Below are 25,666 nucleotides of genomic sequence, written 5' to 3'. Positions count from 1 at the left end.
CACCACTATCACTACTAATAATACTACCACCACCACTATCACTACTAATAATACTACCACCACCACTATCACTGCTAAAAATACTACCACCACTATCACTACTAATAATACTACCACCACCACTATCACTGCTAATAATACTACCACCACTATCACTACTAATAATACTACCACCACTATCACTACTAATAATACCACCACCACATCACTACTAATAATACCACCACCACTATCACTGTCACTGTGACTAATATTACCACCACCACTGTCACTGCGACTAATAATACCACCACCACATCACTACTAATAATACTACCACCACCACCACCACCACTATCACTACTAATAATACTACCACCACTATCACTACTAATAATACTACCACCACCACCACCACTATCACTACTAATAATACCACCACCACTATCACTACTAATAATACTACCACCACTATCACTACTAATAATACTACCACCACTATCACTACTAATAATACTACCACCACTATCACTACTAATAATACTACCACCACTATCACTACTAATAATACTACCCCCACTATCACTACTAATAATACCACCACCACATCACTACTAATAATACCACCACCACTATCACTGTCACTGTGACTAATATTACCACCACCACTGTCACTGCGACTAATAATACCACCACCACATCACTACTAATAATACTACCACCACCACCACCACTATCACTACTAATAATACTACCACCACTATCACTACTAATAATACTACCACCACCACCACCACCACCACTATCACTACTAATAATACCACCACCACTATCACTACTAATAATACTACCACCACTATCACTACTAATAATACTACCACCACTATCACTACTAATAATACTACCACCACTATCACTACTAATAATACTACCACCACTATCACTACTAATAATGCTACCACCACTATCACTACTAATAATGCTACCACCACTATCACTACTAATAATGCTACAACCACCACTATCACTACTAATAATACTACCACCACTATCACTACTAATAATACTACCACCACTATCACTACTAATAATACTACCACCACCACTATCACTACTAATAATAATACCACCACTGGCACTGCGACTAATAATAATAATACCACCACATCACTACTACTAATAATTCCACCACCACTATCACTAATAATAATACCACCACCACCACCACTATCACTAATAATAATAATACCACCACCACTATCACTACTACTAATAATACCACCACTATCACTACGACTAATAATACCACCAACACAACTATCACTACTACTAATAATACCACCACCACTACGACTAATAATACCCCCACAACTATCCCTATGACTAATAATACCACCACCACCACCACTGTCACTAAAAATAATAATACCACCACCACTATTACTACTACTAATAATACCACCACCCCTACAACCACTATCACTAATAATAATAATAATACCATCACCACTATTACTACTAATAATAATAATACCACCACCACCACCACTATCACTACTAATAATAATACCACCACCACTATCCCTACTACTAATAATACCACCATCACCACCTCTACTATTAATGGAGCTACTGTTAAAACTATTATTCCACAGATATTGATATGCTTATTATCTGGCTGTATATGATTGGTCATAAAATTAAATTTTCCATGCATAAGTAAAAATAAAAGAAGCAACACACTGTGATACTTTTTTTCTTTAATTATACTAGTTACATGCCATCATTATCATTGCAGGTAAGTCTATTATATCAGTATACATATGCAGTTTTATTGCAGGACATCATATTTTTAGTCTGTCAAGCAAATGTGTTTTTGTATTTAATTCAGGTCTACAAAATATAATATAACATTTGGGAAAAAATATACAGCCTAAAAGTCCAATGTTTGAGGTCAATATGGAAAAGATCTCCACAGCCACCATGTATTTCCCTTTGGTGCTCAGATAAGCCGGGATCATTGCAATCCAGACACTGCAGAACACCAGCATGCTGAAGGTGATGTATTTGGCCTCATTAAAACTGTCCGGTAATGTCCGGGCTATAAAGGCTGTAATAAAACTCACAGCTGCCAGAACCCCCATATAACCCAGGACAGAGTAGAACCCAATAACTGAACCTTCATTACACTGAACGATGATCTGTCCCTGATAAGAGTGTGTGTCCAGCTCCTGGAAGGGGGGAGAGATAGACAACCAACTAATACAGATCATAACTTGGACAGATGAGCAAATAAAGACTACACAATTGGGCAGTTTCACTCCCATCCATTTTCTCCACACACTGCTGGGTTTGGTGGCTTTGAAAGCGATGCAAACCATGATAGTCTTGGCCAACACAGAGGAGACAGCTATGGAGAAGAGGATTCCAAAAGAGATCTAACGTAGCATGCAGGTTATATCTACAGGACGACCGAGGAACAGGAACACACAGAGGAAGCTCAGCATGATGGAGACCAGGAGAAGGAAGCTGAGGTTCTTATTATTAGCTTTTACAATAGGTGTATCCTGATGTGATATAAAAATTCCCAATATTAGCTGAGTTATTAAACAGAAGAAAACTGAGACAAAAATAAAAACTGCAGAGATCTCGTCATTTGTGTAGGACAGAAAGTCTTCACTTTTGGGAACGCACAAATCCCTTATTTTATTCGGCCATTCATCATTGTGACATTTAATGCAAATTTCACTGTCTGCAAAGTGACATAAATAATAAAGTTAAACTATTGATACTGGGTACAGTTTTCTGCATTTGTCAATAACAAAAACACAACAGAACTTAAAGGATGGATAATTACATTTGGCTCATTCACGTTAGATACAATACAATACAATACTAACTAATATGTCCAAATATGTTAGTGGTCAATATAATACAGTGTGGAGAATAGGGCTGCAGAAGGATATATATATATATATATATATATATATATATATATATATATATATATTATGTAGATAGATATAGATATATACTGATAAGCCTCAACACTTAAATCACCTGCCTAATATTGTGTAGGTCCCCCTCATACTGCCAAAACGGCTCTGACCCATCGAGGCATTGACTCTACAACACCTCTGTAGGTGTCCTGTGGTGTTTGATACCAAGATTTTAGGAGCAGATCCTTTAAGTACTGTAAGTTACAAGGTGGGGCCTCTATGACTCGGACTTGTTTTTCCAGCACATTATTGTTATTATCATAGATCACATGACACAGATGCTTGATCAGATTAAGATCTGGGAAATTTGGAGGCCAAGTCAACACCTTGAACTCTTTATCATGTTCCTCAAACCATTCCTGAAATTTTTTTGCAGTGTGGCAGGGTGCATTATCCTGCTGAAAGAGGCCACTGCCATCAGGGAATACCGCTGCCATGAAGGGATATACTTGTCTGCAACAATGTTTAGGTAGTTGGTACATGTCAATGTAACATCCACACGAATGCCAGGACCCAAGGTTTTCCTTTCCTTCTATGATATGTAAACATCCCTGAAAGAGGTGTGCTGGTATGCTAATCCATTTTCTAACCAATTTACTGCCCTCCTTGTCCACCAATTCTAATTATGGGTCCCAAAAAGGTATTGTAACTCCCTTTGGAACATAGCAGGTATTGGGCATTAATTTAACAAAACATGATATAATTTTCTTCAGATATACCTATAAAATAGGGATACTCAAAATTGACCTTATTTAGTCACATATTTTAGTCCTAAAGTGTAGGGACTATTCATATTCCTGGTGTAGTGTTAGCTAGGAAAGAAAGGAATCCTAAAGTGGTATCAACTATTGTACCTCTTTGTGATACCTGTGTATTGGGCAATATGTCCATAAAATATATGCCCAATACCCAACTAAACACACAAAATGTAAATATAGTCGCCCACCCTCATTTTAAGACTTGTTTATTTTTTCCATACCTTTTTTTTCAATTTGTTTCTTTTTCCACAATCTGTTCATCATGTCTCCTCCTCTTCTTTGTTTTTCACTTTTTCCTTTTACGTTTTGCCTCACATTCAGGATACTACATCTAATCTTAGAACTATATCTTCTTTTATGTGGAATACTGATTATTATTAGCTTACATGTGATGTTTAACTTTTAAACACATATTTACTTCATGGACTATAGGTAATGTTTTATTGATTAAATCAGAACTGTGGGATTTCAGAGGAACAGTATGATTTTCTTTTGAATTTGATTAATTTTATTTTGACAAATTATTACATTTGACTCACAATGTTATTTACAAATACAGGGTATGGCCATGGGCAACAGGTTTGCCCCACTATGCCAGTCTCTATATGTGAAGGTTCAATAAAAAATATATTTGAGCCAGTCCCTTTGGGTCAATCTGCTGTGCTATGGCCACTAGATTGATTAACTTATTTTCATTTTAAAGATTGACCCGACATCCATTAATAATTTTATATCACATATTAACACTAGCATTTTCAATCTTTTATTCAGTTTTTTATTTCATTTACAATTAACTAATTACTTGGCTGTCAGACTCTCTGCCTTCACATGGTAAAATGTCATTACAAAAAATTATCAGAAACAGGTTAGTGCAAATAATATTTACACTACAGCAGTCAATATTTTAATCTGTGGATGCAAACAATCACATTTCGACAATTTCAAAGAATGAGATGCAATTGTTCTTTAGATGTGAATTTTAATGAATAATCACAAATACTACATTTATCTTGAGAGGTTATCTGAGGCTCTACTAGATAGGACCTATAATAAAGGCAAAATCTCTAAGTAGGGAAAGCTTACTTAATTTAAATAAGGGTCCTTAGTCAACCACCACCAAAAATATTTATCTTTACATATTAATATATCATATAATGTAATAAAATCTGGGGAAAAATTAAAAAAATCTAAATATTTTATTATTATTACTCGTATTACTTATTAAGCTATATAAATTGCCCAATTTATTGCCAGAAAGTACACTTACAGTATTTAAAAAAATCCAAAAATCTTAAAAACTTGTTAGCAGCTACTTCAAGAATTTTTCTTTTTCGAAAGATGGATACCCAAAGAAAATCTTAGAAACTTTTTGGGTGGTTGCCCAATAAGCAAAGTGCCTGATTTAAATTTCACCAGACCATTTATAAAACATGTAAATTTATTACTAACATAATGTGTAATTTTAGATCTACAATATCATGTGAATCTTTCCTCAACTGTATCAATTGTAACACTGATTTTTTCGTTCATTTATTAGATTGTGGTTGCGGCCTGCAATAGGTGAGCTGCACCACGAGATTATTATTTGTCATTATTTAGAATACCACTAGAAAATAACTGATCAGAGAACAAACCCAAATATAGTAGGACATTTTTCCTGCAATCATGCGGGAACAGCTGATGATTTCATTGTTATCTGCATTGTGACTACATCCAGGTAGGGAAGGAATAGATTTAACTACTTATCCACCAGGGAAGCCTTTCGGATCTTTCGATTGGGAAATATGTACCCGAAGGTTTCAAACAAACAAATGACATGACATGGCAAAATTAGATTAGAACATTGGGACTTCAAATAGTGTCAGTAAATGATAGGGAGAATGTTGGAGAGGGAGAAAAGGTAGGAGAATAGGATCCTGTTAATAAGACTTTTAATGGGAAATCGGAGGTTCACAATCTTAATATTAAAGGAAATGTAGTCTTAGGTGGAGTACAATAAGTTGCACTGGGGTGCAATTTTCCTCCGATCCTATGCCCTCCTTAAGCCTCCAACAAATTTTGCTGCTCTTTTCCCTGCTACTACCCTTGCTGTGTTTGTAGCAAGCCAAATTTAGAGAGAAGAGCAGCGCTGGACTGTTGGCTTATTGAGGATACAATAAATAGAATAGAAGGTTTTATTGTCCTAATTAGCCTCACCATATCAATTATTATTAGTAATAGGTTTATTTTCTATTTTTTTCCAGCTACATATTTTTCATTACAAAAAATTAGAAAGAAGGAAACTTTCTGCGCTATCCGTTCCCACTCTAACATATAAATCAATATCTTCCTTTTTTTAGATAATGTTGATTATCATATAAAACGTAAAAATTTCACAACTCGAGGATATCCTATCCTCGCAAGTAGAAATAGACTTGCAATAAATATAAACCTATGTTATCGTAGCAGGTACTTGAAGCAAAGCGACCTAATCTTGTCAGCCTGCTTTTCACATATGGTAACAATCAGAGTACTTCAGCAATCTACCACATGTCTCGAACACCACATATGAATAAAAACTTCTTACGCTATCCGTTAACAATCTACCATATAAATAAATATCTTCCTTTTTAGATAATGTTGATTGCCATATAAACTTCACAACTTCAGGATATCTTATCCCCGCAATTAGAAATAGACTTACAATTGGTATAAGCCCGTGTTCCCGTAGCAGGTACTTGAAACGCGAAGACCTGATCTTGTCCGCCCGCTTTTCACATATGGTATCAATCAAAGCACTTCAGCAATATCCCACATGTCTCGGACACCACATTGAAAGAAAAAATACTTGAGAAAGACTGATTACAGTTGAAACGCGTTGGTGAAGTGGACAACAGACGGACTGGGAACCCTCTCACGTGATCGTACATCATTGATAGAAAATGCTGTGGTTAGGAGCTCCGGAACATCATTAACTACCCAAGCGCTTTTCTTTTCAATTATCCGGTACGGGTAACCATATCCCCTGTTGTATTTTATTAAATTTTAAACGTAGTACACTAGATGTTTTTATTTTTTCTTTCAATGTGGTGTCCGAGACATGTGGGATATTGCTGAAGTGCTTTGATTGATACCATATGTGAAAAGCGGGCAGACAAGATCAGGTCTCCGCGTTTCAAGTACCTGCTACGGGAACACGGGCTTATACCAATTGTAAGTCTATTTCTAATTGCGGGGATAAGATATCCTGAAGTTGTGAAGTTTATATGGCAATCAACATTATCTAAAAAGGAAGATATTTATTTATATGGTAGATTGTGAACGGATAGCGTAGGAAGTTTTTATTCATATGTGGTGTTCGAGACATGTGGGAGATTGCTGAAGCACTCTGATTGTTACCATGGGGTAAATGTATCAATATGCGGGTTCTTCAACACCCGCGTGTTCAGCCTCTTCCGCGATTAAATTTCAAGCGGCGCTGCATTGTAAAGGGTTAACTTCCCTTTACAATGCAGCGCCGCTTGAAATTTAATCGCGGAAGAGGCTGAACACGCGGGTGTTGAAGAACCCGCATATTGATACATTTACCCCCATATGTGAAAAGCAGGCTGACAAGATTAGGTCGCTTTGCTTCAAGTACCTGCTACGATAACATAGGTTTATATATATTGCAAGTCTATTTCTACTTGCGAGGATAGGATATCCTCGAGTTGTGAAATTTTTACGTTTTATATGATAATCAACATTATCTAAAAAAAGGAAGATATTGATTTATATGTAAGAGTGGGAACGGATAGCGCAGAAAGTTTCCTTCTTTCTAATTTTTTGTTATAATTATTCAAAAACATCTGTACGGTTTTTTGAAGGTTACTTTTTTTCTGCAATTCATGAGGCGCTGTATATAATCATTTTATACATTTTATACATATTTTTCATTCACTATGTACAAGAGAATTCACTTTTCATGATTTCAAGTTCATTATTAAAATATTTGTCCAAGACATATTATTATATTCAAAGACCTATAGACATAGCAGCTATACATATTTATTTCCATGTATATATAGAATGTACCAGTTGTATTGGATATTTCTCCCTCGGAACACGGAGCACAGTCATAACAGCAGGGATGTATTCCAGGTCTTGGGATCTTCCTGTTCCCAGGTAAACACATTTCTGAGCAGCGAGAGACTGGAATCTGAAAGAGAGACAAATTATTTATGTGACCAGAGTTTGAGAATGCTTTTATGGAAATGTTTAAACTACACACTACAGGGCATTTACCAACAGTGCACAGTGGAAAAGCAAATGCACCCAATTGTCCACACATCCATAGGTGGATGCCCACATCCCAGTGACTGAAAATGCCCCAGAAAACTAACCTGTGTCAACTTTTGTGGGAGTCATGGTCCAACTGGTAATGCACATGGGGGATTCCTTGGGCTGGGTCACTGGGCTACATGCATTTATTTTACTTTATAATGTTCCTAATAGGCTGATGAGCTGCGTCTCGCCCCACCTGGGCTACAGGTTGCCAGCCCTCCCTTGATTTGCTGTCAGAATTTGAACCAGCAAAAGCTTGCACAGAACATGTTTACAGAGTCCAGAATGTGTGTGCGCTTTGAGCATGCTCTTAGTTATGGGTGAGGTGGGCAATTCACAGTCACAGAACCTATTGCGTGCCTGCGTATTTTGCCCTTTACAGTGGATTACTGTATAGCATAGAAAAAACATTTTTCCCTATTAATAAAATGATTTAAATTGCATGTCACCCGCATCAGCTGCAGTAAAATGCAACAGTGTATATGACTGCAATCATTCTAACTTAATGAGAGGTTGTAAAATGTAGTATTTCTTTCGGGGGGGAAATATAAACATAATCTGTTGGTAGCAAACCACTTACCAGTCCTTCTACTCTCCCATTTTGTGTCTGCTCATTTCATTTTTTTCTATATTGATATTTTTGAGTCTTATGTTTGTACCATGTATTCTTGATTTTATTTTTTTCTATTTTATGAGTACCCACCACAGCTGCTGGGAGACTGATCCATGGATCTTTCACACCTCTTATTTTTAAAACTCTGCTTTTGAATGTGCCCATGCACCCATTTTAATAGTCCTTTCCTGAATTTATTTTTATATTTGGTTTTTGGAAATAGGGGGCCTGAGTCATTAAGGACAGTATATGTCTATTTTGTACATATCATCTGCAAAATCAATCTGCGCATGTTAAGAACCGGAGTATACACAATAGAACACAGCCATGCCCAAGTTGTCTTCGAGCGCAAACAACGCTTACTACAGACTATGATTTTGGGGAGGGAATGGGTTTGGGAATGGACGCATGCACGTAGGCAGTGCAGAGTGCGTTCCTGTGCAGCCACGTCCAAGTCAGGGTCAGACGAACACATAAGTACACTGGTTTCCTGGCGTATCTCTTGCTCCAGCTAGAGGTCTAGTCTAAGTCCTGAGTCCTAGTTATGTCTGCTATTTTATATTCCACATAGGTGTTGTACGTATCCTGCAGTGTCTGGTCTAGTAGAGTAGAGTAAACCTACACCCGTAGTCATCACCACACATATCTTGAGATCAGTTTCTTGTAGACTCGGAGTGCGCTGAGCCAAGTTATGTGCAGTTTAAAACAAACACATGCTACGCTCAGTATGCGTGTCTTAATGACTCAGGCCCAGGGTCTCCAGATGAGGTCTTACCAGTGACCTATGAAATGACAATATGTGGTACTCTTGTTGGGTGACGGTTAATGGTTTCTGTTTCTCTTTTACTTCTGAGACCCCCGACTAGAAGAAAACTCAAAACATTTTGACACTTGTAAAGTGATGAGAACCAGTTGAAGAAGTTGGGGAGGTAGATTTTCATAATATCTACAATATAAGAAATTAATTTACACAATACTCTAAAAAGATCTGCAGTATTAAAAAATGATCAAATACATTTGCCTAAAAATGATAATATTATATTATTCCATAAATAAAAAGAAGATCATTTCATAGATGATTCCAACCATTCAAACTATGGGGTATATTTACTAAACTGTAGGTTTGAAAAAGTAGAGATGTTGCTTATAGCAACCAATCAGATTCTAATTACCATTTGTTTAGTGCATTCTACAAAATGACAGCTAGAATCTGATTGGTTGCTATAGGCAACATCTCCACTTTTTCAAACCCGCAGTTTAGTAAATATACCCCTATGAATCTTTTCACCTTTCCAAGACCTCAATGTGAGAGCTATGACCTACAGTAAGTGTAATGTGCAAGTCTTTAAATGTTGCTTGCTGACCTTTCCATCAACTGAAACTATAACTGCATGGTCCCCTAGTTGTTTTTATTTTGCTTTTGTATTTGTGTGTCCCATGTGCTTTATATTACATTTTGACGTATTAAATGGAAGATTTCACAGCTTAGTCTTTTCTCCTATATTCTGTAAAGCAATGCATTTATTTAAATCTTTTTGGGGTAACAGCCCTAGTCCTGGTACACATTTTGGTATCCTCTGCAATAAGAACATACCTTTACGTAAAGTAATATAAATTAATATATTAATACAAAACAAAAAGACAGTTGTCAGCACTTATCCTTTAAACTAATACTGATATATTAATAGTCCTGTATTTATAGTAATATGCCCTTAATGTGGAGGAACTCCACTGGTTACCTGCCCATCATTTCAGCTTACACCATGTAATACAGCTTTCTCTCTGTTGGCCTTTAGCCAAAATGTTATCTATTCATTTATAACAATTGTAGTAAATATAAAGGTAACCAAATTGTGAAATATATTAGGAATTATTTTTTTTTTCTCAGAGTAGTAAATGTATCAGCTTTAGATTCATTGAGGCTTTAATATGTGAATACACTCCCAAGCCTCATAACTAAATAACAAACCCAATAGGACAATATTTTATAAATAATGTTTTTTTCTTTTCATGTTCCACTGAGCCAATAAGGGAGAAGTACAAGTAGAACAAACAAGATGGGGAATTTTGTAAAGAAAATTTAAAGGCAAAATTCCTTAAGCGAAACTTGCTAAATTCCACAGAATAATTTTTACATTTTCGCTCATCCTTAGCCTTTTGATTCTGTGTTAATTAAAATTCTCTTTTAATAAGAAATCTGTTCCTTAAAACGATAATGACACACACACAAGGACACAAAGACTCACAGCAACAGTGACTGACACACAGAATGAGAATGACACATAGGGAGGGGATTCATTTGGCCGTGTTACTGTAAAAAATTGCGCGGCTTGCGCACTATTACCGTTATTGTGGTAATAGCAATTTGCTGCGAGCAGAAAGCCGGGTTAATATTACCGTAATAACAGTAATTGGTTTTACGCAGCGGTACTTCGGGGGGAATTGAATTCCCCCCCATAGACAACTCGCTATACTATAGGACATGATTGTCCTCACTATCACCTATTATTACCTTTCTTACTGCCCTGTATGCGATAGATCCCTCGTCCTCCTGTTAGGGCTGCAGCAATACATGAGTCCGAGTATGCGTCCTATGGAAAGCTGCAATGGGGCAATTTCCTCTTTCTTAAAACAGGTTTCATCCTTGGACTCAGGAGAGCAGGATAAAGACTTGTGATATTTCATGGTAGAAATAGGTAAGTGAAACATTTCTATATCTGACTTTGGAACACATAATTTATACAGATACACTTTATAGAAATGTAAATGCAAATTGACCATTAATGTGTGTTAAATAAATAGTAAGTAAACAGCCGTTTCAGCTAACCTGATTGACACCGTTCTTCCATATTATTGCACTTTTATTAATCAAAAGCTGCCGATCTTCTTTAGCTGATGGGATTAAATCACCAACATCTCTTGTTATCACTTTCAGTTTTCCTGTCATTACCCAGTTTACAATACGATATGAACTAACAAAATCTCCATTTTCTTTAAAACCCAAGGGTGGTCCATCTGGCAATAAAACTGTAAGATTCTTTAAATTGCGATGTAACTTTAAAATAAAAAATTAAATGAAGCTAGTGCACAATATGCAGGTAACATAAAATGTCTAATACACAATACATGTTTACGCTTCTGTACATTTAATAAAAATATGAATGCAGAGAGCAGCAAGTAAAACTAAACTAAATCTACAAAATTGTGATTGTGCATATGTCTAAATAGAGAAAAAATGTTATAATCGTGTATGGGTTTGAACATGCTAATCAAAATCTTGTATAACAAAAAAATAGAGATTTGTACATGTTCAAATTTATCCCAAAGCCACACAGACCCAGGCCTAGGGCGACAGGACCTGGAGGCTTTATCATAAGAAGGTGGCCACTGACCAACTGTCCAAACTATTCCTCATCATTGAATATATATATATATATATATATATATATATATATATATATATATATATATATAAAAGATCTGTGCACTGCAAGATGCTCAAAGATGACCTTATAACTGGATGCATTCTGGATATCCTTTGACTTTGCACTACCCAGATTACTTCAAGGTGTATGGCTACTTTATCGTGGGGCCACCTCTTCAATTGGGAAATGGGCCTAGAGTAATGTAAAGTGGAAGAATCTATAGAGGCGCATCGTGCAAAAGCGTAAAAGTCACATCAAAGTGTTATATTAAGTAAAGGACAAGAAATATTACATGACCTTAATTGTTGCAAAACATACATAGCTTCTCCTCATACTCATACTTGCCTGGAGTTTCTGAAGTACTGGTACTTTGTGTTTATTGTTCTGTACTGTCTTACCCTGTATAGTCTACTGTTTGTACCATGTACGGCGCTGCGGAAACCTTATGGCGCCTTACAAATAAACGATAATAATAATAATAATAATAATACTCAGGTGCTGGACACAAGAGGCAGCCTGTCGGCCCAAAGGCCGAGAGAGTCACTCAGGAACATCGTTAGGCAATTTGCCATTGTGACATTTGCTCAATGAATAATTAAGCACACTGAAGAGCTGGTCTGGACCAAATGCTTTTTTGATGGTACAGGTTTATTTATTTTTTACTTTTATGGTTAATATTACTGTTCTTGATTAATTAATTATTAATTTACTATTATTCATTTTTTTTCTATAAAGGTCCTAGTTTTTTTCTAAATGTGATTGTTATTTTACATGTATTACTTTCATTTTTAATAATGAGTGGACGTAACAGTAGTAATATAGTCATAGCATTAGGATAGGAATTGTGTACAGAATAGTGTAGAAACACTAGTAAAAGTGCAACAATCATCCTCATCCCCAACTTCTTTCCCAAGCTATCTGAAAATGACTTTGAACTAAATAGAACCGGTCAAACATTTTCCACTCAGCCAATCACAATCACCCTGTGCAGAAAACTGTTTGGGACTCTTTGAGCGGTGAAGCCTTGATTGGTTCCATTCAGTTAAATGTCAGTCAGCTATGAGATATAATAAGTGTGTAAAATATATCATACACATAACACAAGGTACAATGTTAGGTAGATTATAACATTGCACTTGTAGAAGCATAGGTCTTTCCTGGCAGCATTTAGTCCTTTTCTCAATTGTGTTCAAAGGCATTTAGCTTATAAATTATATATGTATCAGCGCTCTGGACGTCTGTAGCGATGGTGCAGCTGCGAGTGTTGCCCAGATACAGAGATATCCCAAATCAAAAATACACAAGTAGACTGATAGATTTTATGAGCCTAAAATCGCAACCAAAGCACTAAAAATATGCAGTATGTGTCAGGAGCCACCGCGGCCACGGGCAATGCCGTGACTCTCTTCTGCATTCTGTGGGCGTCCCGGCTGTCTCCTTTATGACCGAGACGTCACTTCCTGTATTCAGTCCGACCATTGCCAGGTCAACGGCCGGACGCCGATAATACTGCGCTTGCGCCCCGGCAATTCTAAACAGCCGGCGGGCTGACTGAGCCCTTGTTTAAATTAATCATCTCCTGGGGGTGTTTACAGGGCAAAACCCTGATTGGCCAGTAGCTGTATTTAAGGCAAGGAGGGCTTAGCCTCCCTACTGGTTATAGTGTCCAGTTTCCCTGTCAGTTAACCTGCTCCTGTGCTGCTGTGCTTGGTAAAAGCCTTTTGGATTGACTACTGTGTATGACCCCTGCTTGTACCTTGGACCTTGCCTGCTTGCCTGTGACCCTGACCCTTTGGCCTGTACCTTGGACCCCACTGTGTTGCCTGTGACCGTGGCCTTTGCGTATTATCTGACCATTCTGCTTTCTAGTGTCCTCTGACCCCAGCTTATGTGTGACCATCTGCTGCCATCTACTCTGTTTCCTAGCCTGCCGCTACGGTTCTGTATTACAAACTTGCACTACGTCTGGAGTTAAGTCCTGGGGCATCTGAGTACCGGTGAGCGTATAAAGCTCTATGGGAAAGGCGGCCGCTAAAGGTGAAGACCACCACCAACTAGTTCTGTAAGTTTGTGAACAGACCGTCAGCCTAAAGTATGTTGTCACAGTCAGAAGCAATTCTGAAAATAATTTATTTTTAAAAATAACATGGATAAGCAATTTACAAATATCAATTGAAAAATAACTAAAACATAACAGCTCAGTAACATACACAATATAACAAGTCTTGAAGTGATGTGTGATATGGCAGTCATTTATTGGTTTATTTATATCCTCTCTGTCCACCCTCAATATCTAACACTTTCCTCTTTCAAGCCTCCTTCTCTCCCACTCTTGAAGGTTAATAAATGATCAGGCTATGGTAGTATAAATAAATTTATTGAAAAAAACAGTATTTTACTACATCAAAGTAGTAAAATACCATAGACATATATGGTCCTTGTCTCTCTAAAACAATCTAAAGTTTAATTTGTCTTTGATACCACTGTTGAATGCATGAGGCTTCCAGGTACAGAAAAAGTCCAAAGATATTTTGTTGCACCTCGTGACTTCCTTAGGGGATAGTTCAGCTATGTTATTTTCAATGTAATGAAGGTGTTAAATAGGCTGAATATAAATGTAAATTGGCTAACCCATTAAACACTATTCATTAATTAGTCAAATCAAATAAAGTGCATACAGTCATCACTTATATGCATAATATGGGACAAATAGTTATTTGAAAGACTATAGCTATGCTAACATAGGTGAATATACCAGACATATTCTTATAAAACAAAAAAAAGCTATATTATCATTGTTTATTTATATAGCACCACCAATTATATACAGAGAGAATATGTGTCATTCACATCATATGCTGTATACACGATTGATTAATTGGATGAATAATTTGCTTATTGTTCACAGTGACCTATAGCTTAAGTAAATCTATAACTTTTGTGAGAGATATTACTCTGCTTCCACCTGTGCTTCTTATAAGTATTGGCAACTAGTATGCAACATATGTGTTGCAACATAACCATTATAAATGTAAATTGGGCTTGTTAATAATATAATATAATTTAAGGTATATAACGTGTACTATTGTATGTCATATAATCCTTAATCACACACATTGCTCTTGTTGTTTTTGTCAGAATCTGATGAAATACTGCATAATGTTAGTATTACGGTTGAGATTTGACGCATTTCTATCGATCTAATGGCATTTAGCTTTCAGGTCCAGTAGTTATGGAAAATATTTATATATAATCGGACGGCATGGATGGTAAAAGACTAGAATTTGTAATTGATCAAGCTCATTTATTAATTGGGATTGATACAATGTAACTTACAAGACTAATATTATATATCGCATCAAAACACTACAGGCTGCTCCTCCACCAGGGTGAGATGATTATGTATTATATATAAGTGGTAATATTGTGTTTCCAGGAAATTATTTCAATAGACTCGGCTATCATCATCAATCATATGGAAATCATGGGCGTAAAATACATGGGTAAAATGTGTGATACACATATTATATCAGTGCTCTCATGTAAAGAAAATAAAAACATGCTTAATATCGTATTACAATGAATTGCACTGCTGGCATAGAGATGCGTCTGGTGCAAATAACATAACATTGCCCTGGTTGATACATAAGGATGATCTGGCTCCATCATGTTGAATGATATTCAGTTGTCATGTCCAGTAGATGTATACAATGCATCATAGTATAACAGTGCACTCAGGTAAAAAGAACATACTGTGATATTGTACGGAACTGAACTGCAGATGTTTATGGATGTGTCTGGTGCAGAAATGCATTATAAATGTAATACATGTCAATGCATCTGTGGATGCATAAAGCTTCTCTGGCTCCATTCAGTTCAAGGACATTTACTGCAGCTGTTTGGTTCACTAGGTATGCACATATATATATATAGCACAACAATGTGCACTGGTAAAAAGAAACACATTGTGTATTCTACTATATTGTGTTGTGAATGGATGTGCTACAATGAACGAAGCAACCGGCATCTTCAGCATCTTCATCATCATCAAATTCTTCACAGTGCTGTTTGAAAATGACTTTAAACTGAATTGACCTGGACAAACCTTCACCGCTCAGGAAAACACAAGCAGCCTTCATGAGACAACAGTTTGAGATTGGTCGAGCGGAAAAGGCTTGTCTGGCTCTATGTGATAGATATCATTTAGCTATCACACACAGTAAGTATGGAAAATGTGTCAAACGCATATGAACCTAACAGTTCACTCAGATAAATTGAAACCTTAAATATCGTACCACAATGTGTTGCAGATGCTGGTCTATGGAATGCGTTCGGTACAATAATGTGTCTCGCATGCATTGGTAGATGTATATGAATACTCTGGCTCCATTGTGTTCAATGATATTTACCATAAGAAATATTTGTGCTGGTCTCTGAGGGTATTTTTATTTTATTCTCCTTTTGATTACACCATAGATGAAGTTATCCTTTGGAATTATGTATATGAAAAAATGGAAAAAAAACAAGGGATTCATTGCTTGTGTTTTCATTCTATTGGTTATGTTTGTGGAACAACAAGGTTCAACAGTCCTGCCACAGAATGGACGGGAATTGAACTCATGACCCCAGTGCTGTGAGGCAGAAGTGCTAACCACTGAGCCACCATGGTGCCCCAAGTGAACCCCATGCTGCGGCTGTTGCTGTTATATTAAGACTAGATGAGTATTTAGCATAATTTAAGGAGCCAAATGCAAAAATTCAAATCAGTAACAAGGTTGAGTTGAAATCATTTATAAAGTATTACATCAGCTTGAATAAATTGTTCAATCTCAATGGGTGTCCTCTTAACATGAAAGAGCGCAATCAATTGACCAGGAAGGTGATTAGAAGTTTTCACTATACTGAAGAAAAAATAAGGATATCCTTGGCCATGACATTTTAATAGTGATTTTGGAAGCAGAATAGATGACAGTGTTTCCCTCCTCTTCCTGAAGTGCAATTCCTGCGTTGTTCATAGAACTGGTTCCCAGTATAACTTTTTTACAGCTTACAAAAGTGTTGCTAAATCCCTTTGATTGCATCTGAAGACTGTTTCCTCGTACTAATAAAATTACTATTGTATATATTGTATAGTGATATGTTTATTATGTGACTTGCTCATATCAATGCATTTTTTATGTTTAATAATTTTATCTATATTTTCCTTTACTAACACAAATTATAATCATTATCATTACAGATAAGGTTATTATACCAGGAAACATATGCAGTTTTATTGCAGAACCTCATGATTTCCTGTTGTCAAACAAATGTAATTTTCTATTCAGTTCAGGTCTACATAATATAATATAACATTTGGGAAAAAATATACAGCCTAAAAGTCCAGCGTTTGAGGTCAATATGGAAAAGATCTCCACAGCCACCATGTATTTCCCTTTGGTGCTCAGATAAGCCGGGATCATTGCAATCCAGACACTGCAGAACACCAGCATGCTGAAGGTGATGTATTTGGCCTCATTAAAACTGTCCGGTAATGTCCGGGCTATAAAGGCTGTAATAAAACTCACAGCTGCCAGAACCCCCATATAACCCAGGACAGAGTAGAACCCAATAACTGAACCTTCATTACACTGAACGATGATCTGTCCCTGATAAGAGTGTGTGTCCAGCTCCTGGAAGGGGGGAGAGATAGACAACCAACTAATACAGATCATAACTTGGACAGATGAGCAGATAAAGACTACACAATTGGGCAGTTTCACACCCATCCATTTTCTCCACAGACTGCCGGGTTTGGTGGCTTTGAAAGCGATGCAAACCATGATAGTCTTGGCCAACACAGAGGAGACAGCTATGGAGAAGAGGATTCCAAAAGAGATCTGACGCAGCATGCAGGTTATATCCACAGGATGACCGAGGAACAGGAACACACAGAGGAAGCTCAGCATGATGGAGATCAGGAGAAGGAAGCTGAGGTTCTTGTTATTGGCTTTTACAATAGGTGTATCCTGATGTGATATAAAAATTCCCAATATTAGCTGAGTTGTGAAGCAGAAGAAAACTGAGACAGAAATAAAAACTGCAGAGATCTCATCATTTGTGTAGGACAGAAAGTCTTCACTTTTGGGAATGCACAAATCCCTCTTTATATTTGCCCATTCATCATCCTGACATTTAATGCAATTTTCGTTATCTGCAAAAATACATAAATAATGAAGTCAAATTAATGATAATGGGCACGGTTTTTGGCACTTTTAATAAGAAAGCAAAACTTTAAAAGGTTCTGAGGGAAACTGTATAAAATAGAGGTGATAACTTATGAAGAGCGGGTAAGTAAATTTGGTTTGCACACTGTGGACAAATATATAACCTCATTTATAGAGACAAATATTAAAGATCAATAGAAAGCTTTATTTCTAGAAATAAATTGCTTGCAAAACTAAGTGGTAGAATAAAATACATCTCTAATTTGTGAAATCATCTGCCAGGAGTTTAGTGACAGCAGTTTATAGATAACAGAGTTGCTTTAAGATATCAAAATGACAAATAGTGTTCTGCTAACTTGTACGAGGTTCGGCTTGATGGTCTTTGTCGTCTGCCTACTTGGTAAGGATATGGTGCAGACCAGTCTTATCTACTTGGCGCTCGTAGGACCACTGAGCCCTCTGCAGAGCTTGGAGTATTCCTATATATATTCAGCAATTTATTATTACTTTAAATTAATTCTTAGCATTTTGCACATTTACTGGTTATGAATTATCTGCGTTTTAAGTTTGTAAAAGAATCAGGAATACTAAGGACAATAAACATAGACAACATCATAACTGATATCTCGGTGACTGATGATGTGGGGGGTGTAGGGAGGAAGAATTCTGCCTCACCTGCTATTTAATACAACTCACTGCATCCTGATGAAGCATGACCAAGGCATTAGGAAGGGGGTGGAATAATACTGATAATAAATATATTAGTATACATGAAGAATTGAGTGTGATATAAAGAGTCACCACTCATATTATTACCGTGTTCTGTAGGCAGATACACCAGAAATAGTAGCTGATTATTTATTCTTACTAATTTTATTTATGTATTATGTGTTATATTGACATTTTCCAAAAATAAAGCACAATGATTTTAATATCATGGCTTTCTATTACGAAATCAGAGATTCACAAAATTAATTTTAAAGGAAACTCTACTCTACACTTTAGTTTTGGGTAGAGTACACACTTATTATTATTATTATCGTAGATTTGTAAGGAGTCACAGTGCTCCGCAGCGCCATACAGTCGGGAAAACAGGACATGCATAAAACAGGGACATAAAACACATGCAAAATAAATGCAGACATGAAAACAAAGGGTATGGAGGACCCTGCTCATCTGTAAATCTTTCTCTCCAGACTTCTCTCGTTTTCTTGTCTCACTCTTATCTCTATAAATGAGTTATTTCTGGGGATTCAAAGTAAACCTTCTTACCTTTGACACATCAGTTGTTAATCTAATTGCAACTCCTTTAGCTATGAAGGTCTGTACCTTAAACATTTTTTACTAATTGGCTCCTACATAAACTATTTCTATTCAAGCTATACATTGCTTAATTACAAAAGATCATAACTTCTTTTACGGGTACAGAGTTCCAAAGATCTGATGGATAGCTCGAAGCATTAATCCAGTGCCACTCTCTTCTCTGCTGTTGCTGCTGTCCTGTGTGAAACAGGGAGTGGGGTTGTCAATGCCCCTCCCCCATTAACTGGAAATCAGAAGTTACAGAGAGATATGGCTGGCTTTAGTAGTAGGGAGGAGAGCAGGGGCAAACACAGGATTTGTAGAGGGGGGTTTCCACACCACACCGCCAGTGGGCATGACCAGCATGCATGGGGGGCGTGGCTATAATTTTAGACAGTGCTTGGCTGCTCTCCAACTCTTCCTATCCCCATCATATACATGGGCAATGCTGCGTGCACTACTGTTAGGTGCACACAGCTCTCCCTTTTCGAGCAGAGCCATGTGAAGCGGGAGCATGGTCCAGCCATCTCAATTATACAGTGCCCCAGGCTGGAAGGGGGTTCACAGGTACTTGGAAACCCCCCTCGGTTTGCCTATGGAGAGCAGCACTAGACTGAAAAATAAAGGCAGATCTTTGTAGTTTTTTTTATGACTTAGTAAAACTTCACTAAAGCTACAGTTTAAGCTTTTAATGAGGTCCTTCATAAGGTTATGTTTTACTTACTGAGAGTAGAAGAGATTATGGATGACATACCTGCCTCCAAGGCCATCTGCTGAAGTTGAGGGTAAGCTAAGAATACAATAAATGTTATAATTATATATAACAGCTTTAGTTATTTTATAGCACATAAAATGTACCAGTTGTATTGGATATTTCTCCCTCAGAACACGGAGCACAGTCATAGCAGCAGGGATGGAATCCGGGTCTTGGGATCTTCCTGCTCCCAGGTAAACACATTTCTGAGCAACGAGAGTCTGGGATCTGTGATGGAGACAATATATTTGTGTGATGTTCTTCTGGAAATTTTACTTATTTTTATATTTTAGATGTAAATCTTCACAATAGCCATTTTTGAATTATTTTACTGGATGACTCCCCAGCACAACTCTTGGGAGACTATTCTATGGATCTATCGCTCATTCTTTAAAAACGTTCTTTGTTACTTTTCAGTCGTTCTCCCTTCAATTTCAAAGTGTGTCCCTAGAATTCAAAGTTGTTGTAGAATTCCTCTCATTTTTTCCAATTCTATCTCTTCTAAGCTGTACATTTTCAACTCCTGAAGTCTTTCCATATAAGTTTAGTTATGCAGCAAATGCACCATTTTTGTCGCCCTTCTCTAAATTATTTTCAATTGTATTTTTTTTTATAGCAATTGAGGTGAGGTCTTATCAGTGACCTATATAGTGGAGATATAACCTACTCATGCTACTAATATCTCTTCCTATATAACCAAGTAGTCTACTGCTTTTCCCACTCCCTGACTACACTGCTTTGAAACATTATATCCTTTTTTGCATAGGCCCTAGATAATGTTATTCAGGGTAAGATGGCCCTTTGTATCTGACTGATTGTGTAATTGTGTAAAGTGTTATTTCTTTATTGCTTCCAGTTACTTTTAAATTGTCTTTTATGTGTGTTAATTTCACCTGGACGGACTTGGTGAAGTATTACGTTGTGATGTGTATTTGTAGTCATTTATCTGTGTTCCAGCATCACTATTAGGTGTATGCCTTATAAATGAACACACATGTAGAAACTATAGTACAGAGCACACGATGGCTGCAAACCAGTAAACCGCAGGAAACTCCGAAGCGCAGCCTTGGGATCTGGCATCAGCTGGATTTAGTGTCAGTCGGCTCAGACTATCCTTTATGTCAGTAAACAACATGTGTTATGTAGTCATTAGGAGGCAAACTTTATCTCTGTTTATATACTATATATTATTATAGCTTAACTATGACCAGTGTAATATGATTACAATCCTAATGATAATTAAGGTCATTCAGAAACATCAAATTAATATTGTCCATTGATTTGTAATATATAACTATTAACGGTTTCACCTAACCTTATTGACACCGTTCTTCCATTTAATTGCTCTTTCATTGATCAAAAGCTGCCGATCTTCACTAACCGATGGTCTGAATTCACCGACTCGCCATGATCTCACTTCCATTGTTTCTGTAACTATCCAATTCAGAATATAATATGAAGTGACAAAATCTCCATTTTCTTCGAAAACTAAAGGTGAGTCATCTTCAGAAGAATATCTGAGATTCTTCAAATAGTGATGTAACTTTAAAACAAAAAAATGAAATGTAGCGAGAGCATAATATTGTGCGGATAACTTAAAATGTCTAAAAAACAATAGACGATTATGGTCATTTAAATTCAGGTAATGTCCACTGAAAAATTAGAGATAAAGGCTCATTCCGACTTTGCCAGATTTATGCCAAAGCGCTGGTGTAAAATATGCGATATGTGTAATCCTAAATAAACCCATAAGTGCGTCCGCAGAACGTTACATTTACAGCGTGTCAATGTTGCAGCATAGTGGAGGAGACAGCATTCTCCATCATAAACTCATTGATGATGAATGGTGTTTTAGTTGTTAAAAAATAAATAAATAGATTTAAAAAAAAAAGTGTCATGGCCCAGTGTTGTCTGGTAGTGCCAATTGTGTGTGTGGGGCCATGTGACGTTAAACACACATTGTTTGCACTACAATTCTTTGCACTTTCATAATAGCCCTTAATGGGATACAATGTGACATCTCAGTAAGTGATTACATGCACTACATTCTCAAACAGCTTATGGTAAGTGTCATTAATTGTTCATTCAATATACAGTATTCAGAAATAACACAACAAAATATAATATCAAAGGAAAACACTAATCACCAATGATGTTATAGTATTGTGACACACGGAGTGGTTTGCCACTGGCCTCTAACAGAAAAGGTAGGTATTCAGCTGACAGTCTGCAGGGCAAGGCTGCAGACAGGGTTACACATTTGTACAGCAGTGCACAATGGTTAAAGATATACAGGTGGAGGACATATGTGTGACAAAGTAAAAGTATAACGTGTAATTTAAGTTATATGATTTAAGGTGGTTTGGATGTATTTTTCTTTCACAGCTAACAGCAGCTGCCATACTGTGTCTGCAGTGAGGCTTATCAAACAGAGCACCTGTAGAGAACTCTTTTATAAAGACCAAGTGGGAGTGTCACCTGTCAGTCAAGCTGGGGGGGTGTAAAGTATTTAAAAATGTATTGTTTTTTTGGTGCATTGCGACCAATGCCAGATAGTTGGCCAGTGACTAGGCAGGAGGTTTAAGTCTAGCCAGAGCTAGGGTCTGACAAGAGTGTTCTGTGTTATTGGTGATGTGTACAATAAAAGCATGGTTATTCAAGAAAGAAGTTGCTGTGTCTGTTATCTGCCAGGTGTCAGTCTCACAGTATGTAATTAGAGAGTTGCTCCAAGGATTTAAGATCTTAGACAAATGCTGCATGCTGACACATACAAGTAATACATTTATTTGAAAATGAAATTCTTCCATATTTACCTATATTTATACTACTATGTGATATATATTTAATGGCATCATACATATAGAAGCTATTTTTTAAAATAATTTTTTAAATGGAAACAAGTTATAGACCATTATATTGTAATATATTTTGTTACCTGCTGTTTAAAATAATAGACGTTAGTTTCCATTTTTTGGTGTTCATGGTACAGGAATAAGCGCATATTATGTAGAGCACGAGCAATAACACTGACTGCTAAATACACTTGTGAGACAATCCTACAGTAGTGAAAATATTGAAGGTTTATAATCAGCTCTTTTCCAGAGCATTCATTGAGACTTATGTTATATATGGAACCATAATAACAACATGCTGGGTTTGGGGAGCAGCAACCATAGTATAAAGCATAAATGTGTTCCAGCAACTTATCTTCAGGGTAATTTTCAGGTTTAATTTTCTTAAGGAAGGTCAACATATCTGGTATCATTATTGGTACATTGTCAACTACCACACTACCATTAAATACACTGACAAAGTTGTGCATGAGAAATTTGTTATTTGCCCAGTTAGGACTAAGGACAATGGTCCTGTCACTGAGAACATCAGACATTTCTTCTAGACATTTTATGACAGCATGAGAAAATGTCCCACAAAATATTATAACATTGGCAGTTGATTTTCTAATTATTTCAGAATTCCTTTTATATATCCATCTTTTATTATAGATACGCAATTTTATACTGAAAGCAACGCAGATGCCTCTTCTGGTCAGGTATTTTGTCAACAGTTGGGTTTCTGCCTCTCCGCTGTCATCATTTGAGGCTATAACTCCAATCCACTTCCACCCAAAATATTCTAGAACTTTAGATAACATTGAATAAATAGTGCGATCATTTTGAAGAGTTCGGAAAAAGGTTGGATAAAAATTTCTGTCACCTAATGCAGAATTTGTTGCACCGTAACTGATCTACAAGGAAAAAATATCATTAATGTATTTTATATTAAGTTGGACTGCTAAATAGACTTTGTGAAGATGTCTTTGCTTTCTTGTGGTGATTCACAAAATGTGGTCACAATATAGTCACAATCTTCATTCCACAATTTTTTTTCTAAAAGCTGAAATATATTTTATAAAATGTTTATTTTAAAAGATGATTTTGCTGCTAGGTGATAACTGAGAAGATCTCTGCTGAGAAGATTAAAACTCCACTGGTCACTAATAATTTACATTTGTTATGTTTGATAATTCTATAGAATTTGTTGTATTCAAATATTATATTAAAAAAACATTTTGTTCCAAATTCCAAAACATTTTATAGCCCAACCTTCAGGAATTGATAAACCAGCAATGAAACATTGATATTCATTTGGCAGCAATGTTTCCTTCATTTCTAATCTTATGCATCCATGCTGTATTTGGTACTCACTTTAAATAGTCTGTCAATATCTTAAATAGGTAATAAGCCAATAGAGCATTATTTTATACATATTTAATAGCTTTATTACTCAGTTGAAACTTGAGAGCTATCTCTCTATGTCTCTGCTTCTTGTGTCTCCCATTCTGCTAAGATATCTTTTTTTATTAATGAAATCTCACATTGTTCTATGGTCCCTGTGTGAAAATGTGATGAAGTAACTTGTACTTTATGAATGTTGCATCATGAATATTCAAGTATCCAGCTATCGGATATTCAAGATGGTGGTACACTTCAAGACACCAACACAATTCCTGGATAGGTAAGTATTGATGGAGCTAGTGGGGTATATTAACCTTACCTCCACTACTGATATCTGTTGGGGTCCCACAAAGCTCTAATTTTGTCCCTCTACTTTACTCACTGTATATTTTTTTCTCTTATTAAACTAACTCATTTGGTCTAGTACCACCTAGGGGGCTCATCACCCATATCTACATCTCCTCCCCTGACCTGTACCCTTCTGTACTATCTCCTGTAAGCAACTGTCTCTATGCTATGTCCACATGGATTTCCCAAAGCTCAACATGTCCAAAGCAAAACTTATCATCGTCCATCCACCTATATTCACCACATCCTCTCAAATATGCCTCACCATTAATAACACCACAATTTTCCCTCAAGTGAGATGTCTTGGTGTTAAACTTGACTTCACCCTCTGCTTTATTCCTAACACCCTGTCCTGTTGTCCTACCAGATTTTGCCCTTTTTGTAACCAAGATGCTACCAAGACTCTTACCAATTATCGCTTCATCTTCCGCCTTGACAACTGCAACCTTATGTAATCTGGCATTCCCCTCACCCATCTATCCCCATTTCAATCGAATGTAAATGCAGCTGCAAGACTGAACTTCTTCTCTCAATGGTTCAAATCTGACGCCTACACTATCCCTACACTATCTCACTGTGTCCTACAGAATCCAATTTAAATTGCTCATCCTTACCTACGAAGCCCTCAAGAACACATCCCTTCATGGATCTCAAATCTCACTTAAAAATACTTTCCTTCTGGCCTCTTAGATCGGCTTATGACCTGCGCCTTGACTCTCTTATCCACCTGTCACTCCTGCCTACA

At 36.7% G+C, this 25,666-nt stretch overlaps 1 protein-coding gene and 1 pseudogene across 1 annotated transcript in view; both read right to left on the bottom strand.

Moving 5' to 3' along the window:
- Nucleotides 1-1,823: 1,823 nt before the first annotated feature.
- Nucleotides 1,824-11,598, bottom strand: LOC142104187 (vomeronasal type-2 receptor 26-like; annotated as a pseudogene).
- A 5,732-nt stretch (nucleotides 11,599-17,330) lies between these two features.
- LOC142104186 (vomeronasal type-2 receptor 26-like) overlaps nucleotides 17,331-25,666 on the bottom strand; it is a 41,171-nt gene continuing 32,835 nt past the window's right edge. The window contains exons 6-8 of the mRNA XM_075188711.1: nucleotides 23,649-24,083; nucleotides 20,443-20,566; nucleotides 17,331-18,269 (exon numbers count right to left, since the gene is read on the bottom strand). Of these exons, the coding sequence (XP_075044812.1) occupies nucleotides 17,362-18,269; nucleotides 20,443-20,566; nucleotides 23,649-24,083 (1,467 nt within the window). The 3' untranslated portion in view covers nucleotides 17,331-17,361. The remainder of the gene's footprint in view (nucleotides 18,270-20,442; nucleotides 20,567-23,648; nucleotides 24,084-25,666) is intronic.

This window comes from Mixophyes fleayi, chromosome 10, assembly GCF_038048845.1.
Source record: "Mixophyes fleayi isolate aMixFle1 chromosome 10, aMixFle1.hap1, whole genome shotgun sequence".
Classification (NCBI taxonomy): Eukaryota; Metazoa; Chordata; class Amphibia; order Anura; family Limnodynastidae; genus Mixophyes; species Mixophyes fleayi.
The sequence above is the reverse complement of the archived record's forward strand: the minus strand, read 5'-3'. Positions and strand labels throughout refer to the sequence as shown.